Below are 4,701 nucleotides of genomic sequence, written 5' to 3'. Positions count from 1 at the left end.
TCATTTTCTTCCTTTCAAGCGATTGATCTCACCAGACATTTCATCTTTTTGCTCTTTCCTGTTTTCTCTTTCTGCCTCCAGTTCACGAAGAATCTTCTCTTTTTCTTCCAGGTGAATTGCATTTTCTTTCTTCAAACGATTAATCTCATTTATTTCTTGGGACCCAAGATCTCCTTTGCTTCTCGGTTGTATTTGCCGACTTTGAATATCCTCCGTATAGTGGCTGAAGTCCCTCTGAAGATTTTGAACTATCGATGGGAGCTTTTCTTGTCCTTGTTTATCAGCTGGAATTTCGTTGCTTAAGTTGTTGAAGCTTGTTGGGTGTACTTTTAGCTCTTCTTCTTTCTTCAGACGGAATGTTTCCATTTTGGCATCCATCATACCCCGCATCCTTTCTTCCAGCCGGTTAAACTCATCAGTAAGTCTGGTTTCTATTTTATAATATGTTTCCATTATTCTATACTCTTCCTCCTGTTCCTTGACATTACAAATTGACCCCTTTCCTTTCTCTTCCAGGAAATCTATTCTTTTTTCATCTTTTTCTGGTTCTTGTTTTTCCAAGACATCTATTTTCTTTGGCTCATTGGGCCCAGTAGGCCGGTCTTGTTTACCATTGGGCCGTTCATTCATACACCCGCACTGCTGCAATTCGAGTACTGCCTTCTTGAGGGCAGATCCCTTGGCCATTTTGAGGCGCTTCTGGTGACATGCTAAATGGTCTCTCAGTGGCATATTCTTTTGCTTTATTGGGATAGTTCTCAAATGATTTTGGATGCCAGTCAATAGGGCCTGAACTATGTTACTCGTGTGATCAAGATGGTTTTGTTTCACTGTGGCAAGGAATAGCAACCTTTCTGTTTGATCCAAGCTTGTGTTGTTATGTTGTGCTTCCGTCTCTTCGGGAACACACACTACACTTTCTACTTCAAACTTATCCTCCAAGTTTTGGTCAGTTGCCTCCTTAAATAAGAGAAACTCCAATTCATGGAAATTTTCTATTTCTTTGTCGAAGTTTTCCGAACGTGATTTCAAATTTGAGATTATCTGACTTAGTTCGTCCTCATCTAGTGTTTCTATTTTTGTGTTCAGGTCATTGACCTGACTTTTCTTTTCTAACTCGTCAGGTGAATGATGCTTGTCGCATTTATTTGTCCGCCATCCATTATTTCTTAGGTCTGTTTTGGGCTCTACCAGTCTCGTCTGTTGGTTCTCTGTAATTTCTTCCATTTGTAGGCATCTCGTCATCCAAAAACTGAGTTCTACTCTTGTTCTCAGGATCTCACGTTCCTTCCTATACAATTCCTCTTTCAGTTGATGTATTTCACTTACTTTATCTCTCTTATGCTGTCTTTCTACCTCCAGTTCAAGAATAGTATTCTGTTTTTCTTCCAGAAGAATTTTATTTACTTTCTTTAAACGATTCATCTTTCTTTCTTCTGGTGTCTGATCTCTTTGCTCTTTACTGTTCTCTCCTTCCACCAGTTCTCGAAGAATCTTCTCTTTTTCTTCCAGATAAATTTCCTTTTCTTCCTTCAAACGATTGATCTCATCAGACATTTTAGATTTTTGCTCTTTCCTGCCTCCAGTGCACGAAGAATATTCTCTTTTTCTTTCATCTGAATTTCCTTTTCTTCAATCAAACGATTGATCTCATCAATCATTTTCGCTTTTTGCTCTTTCCTGTACTCTCTTTCTTCCTTCAAACGATTGATCTCATCAGACATTTTAGCTTTTTGCTCTTTCCTGTTCTCTCTTTCTGCCTCCAGTGCACGAAGAATATTCTCTTTTTCTTTCATCTGAGTTTCCTTTTCTTCCTTCTAACGATTGATCTCATCAATCATTTTAGCTTTTTGCTCTTTCCTGTACTCTCTTTCTTCCTTCAAACGATTGATCTCATCTGACATTTTAGCTTTTTGCTCTTTCCTGTACTCTCTTTCTTCCTTCAAACGATTGATCTCACCAATTATTTTACCTTTTTGGTCTTTCCTGTACTCTCTTTCTTCCTTCAAACGATTGATTTCATCAATCATTTTAGCTTTTTGCTCTTTCCTGTACTCTCTTTCTTCCTTCAAACGATTGATCTCATCAGACATTTTAGCTTTTTGCTCTTTCCTGTTCTCTCTTTCTGCCTCCAATGCACGAAGAATATTCTCTTTTTCTTTCATCTGAATTTCCTTTTCTTCAATCAAACGATTGATCTCATCAATCATTTTCGCTTTTTGCTCTTTCCTGTACTCTCTTTCTTCCTTCAAACGATTGATCTCACCAATCATTTTATCTTTTTGCTCTTTCCTGTACTCTCTTTCTTCCTTCAAACGATTGATCTCATCAGACATTTTAGCTTTTTGCTCTTTCCTGCTCTCTCTTTCTGCCTCCAATGCACGAAGAATATTCTCTTTTTCTTTCATCTGAGTTTCCTTTTCTTCCTTCAAACGATTGATCTCACCAGACATTTTAGCTTTTTGCTCTTTCCTGCTCTCTCTTTCTGCCTCCAGTGCACGAAGAATATTTTCTGTTTCTTCGTTGCATTTGTTGAAGTTTGTTAGGTCCATCTTGGCATCCAGCATATCCCGAAACATTTCCTCTAGCTTTTTAGCCCTGTTTTTAATTTCGATGTCTATTATATCATAGAGCATTTCCAGTGCTACTTCTAATTTCGACTTTTCCTCCTCCTTGCTGCAGGAATCTTTCACAGGACGCACTTCAGGATGGTCGTCTTTTATTCCCTCCGGTTCTTCTAATTTTTGCTTTCCCATGGTTACGTCTTTGAAGACACTTACTTCCTTTGATTCATTGGGCCAAATAGGCTGGTCTTGTTTACCACTGGGCCGTTCACTCAGATATCCGCACTTCTGTATTTCGAGTACTGACCTCTGGACGGCAGATCCCCTGCCCCTCCTGAGGCGGTCCCGATGACCTGCTAAATGGGCTCTCCTTTTTTCTATTGGGATAGTTTTTAAATTTCTTTGGTTGGCAGTTAATAGGTCCTGAACTATGATACTCCTATGGTCGAGATAATTCTTTTTCACTGTGGAACCGAATTGTAGGCATTTGGCAGTATAATAGTTTGGAACACAATTGACAATATTTTCTTCAAGTGTGTTCAAGTTTTGGTCATCATTAGTCTCCTCTTCGCACATCCCATCCATTCCCTGAAGGTATAACTTACTTTTCATGAGAATATTTTCTATTTTGTCAAGGGATTGATAGATTCTCTGGGTAGACGTTAATTCCTCTTGTAGATCTCCACGTAATTTGCCTCCCTCTATTGCGAATGGATTATCTTCTTGTTCATTTTCCTTATTACATAAAACTTTAATAGTTTCAACAACTTCTAATTGTCCGCGTTTCTCCTCGAGGCGAGAGATATTCCTCTTTGTTATAAAAGATATCACTGTTCTGAACAGTGTAAATAATTGCATAATATCTTGGAAAAAATTTCCAGAACCACACACAATAAAACTCTTTGTATTAGCCATTATTTTCGTGCTCTGAAACACTGCTTGAGATAGCTATGATTTAAAAAAAAAAATCATTCTCTTTGGGATCCGACGTCTTCAAAGTCTTCAAAGCTTCAGTCAACGACTCCTGAAGGCCTGCAACCAAGGAAGGAAGACTAACCTGACATAGTTAAAGAACGTATTCTACCAAAGATTTCTGAAGACCTAGAGCCAATCAAACGGAGTTTCCGAAAGAAATCTTCAAAGTCTTCAACGTTTGCGTCAGCAATTCTTGAAAACCTACAGCCAAGGAAGGAATACTTCCCCGGCAGAGGGAATGAAAGAATTCTACCGAAGATTTCTGAAGACCTAGACTCAATCAAGAAGAGTTTCCGAAAGACATCTTCAAAGACTTCAAAGCTTCCGTCAACAATTCCTGAAGACCTTAAGCCAAGGAAGGAAGACTTCCCCTGCAGAGAGAATGAAAGAATTCTAACGAATACGTAGACTCAATCAAGAAGAGTTTCCGAAAGAAATCTTCAATGTCTTCAACGTTTCCTTCAACAATTCCTGAAGACCTGCAGCCAAGGAAGGAAGACTTCCCCTGCAGAGAGAATGAAAGAATTCTAACGAATACGTAGACTCAATCAAGAAGAGTTTCCGAAAGAAATCTTCAATGTCTTCAACGTTTCCGTCAACAATTCCTGAAGACCTGCAGCCAAGGAAGGAAGACTTCCCCTGCAGAGAGAATGAAATTCATGAAGACCTATAGCCCATCAAGAAGTTCCGGGCCAGAGAAAAAAAAAATGAATCGATCTCATGGAGAATTCGGAATAAATAGATGATGAGGATGAATTATAAGAAAATTATCGAAAACATAATGAAAATTTTAAATTAAAATTGCGCGTAATTAAAATCATTTATTGTGACAAATTAATCGATAAAAACTTGTAAGAATTAACGTTTTTTTCACCGAGTTTTCCCGGAGACTTTGAACGATCGCTGACTAACAAATTGCTTTTGATCCAATTCCTTCTTCTATTAGCGTTAATCTTCTCAAGGGTATTGATGTGTCTCTCTCTCTCTCTCTCTCTCTCTCTCTCTCTCTCTCTCTCTCTCTCTCTCTCTCTCTCTCTCTCTCTCTCTCTCTCTCTCTCTCTCTGCAAGAGGTTTAGGCGTAATCTTTCTAACACAAACAAGCAGGTAAATGAATATACGTAGATAATAATAATAATAATAACATATTAATTTACCTGCTTCT

General features: G+C 38.4%; 2 protein-coding genes across 2 annotated transcripts; both read right to left on the bottom strand.

Moving 5' to 3' along the window:
- LOC137623596 (putative leucine-rich repeat-containing protein DDB_G0290503) lies at positions 1-1,557 on the bottom strand. The gene has a single exon (XM_068354429.1). The coding sequence runs from the start codon at positions 1,555-1,557 to the stop codon at positions 1-3; it is 1,557 nt and encodes a 518-aa protein (XP_068210530.1).
- A 260-nt stretch (positions 1,558-1,817) lies between these two features.
- On the bottom strand, positions 1,818-3,479 carry LOC137623595 (plasminogen-binding group A streptococcal M-like protein PAM). Its single transcript, XM_068354428.1, has one exon. It carries the CDS (start codon positions 3,477-3,479, stop codon positions 1,818-1,820), a length of 1,662 nt encoding a protein of 553 aa, XP_068210529.1.
- Positions 3,480-4,701: the final 1,222 nt, after the last annotated feature.

Source organism: Palaemon carinicauda, chromosome 30 (assembly GCF_036898095.1).
Source record: "Palaemon carinicauda isolate YSFRI2023 chromosome 30, ASM3689809v2, whole genome shotgun sequence".
Classification (NCBI taxonomy): domain Eukaryota; kingdom Metazoa; phylum Arthropoda; class Malacostraca; order Decapoda; family Palaemonidae; genus Palaemon; species Palaemon carinicauda.
This window is presented reverse-complemented; position numbering and strand designations above follow the sequence as displayed.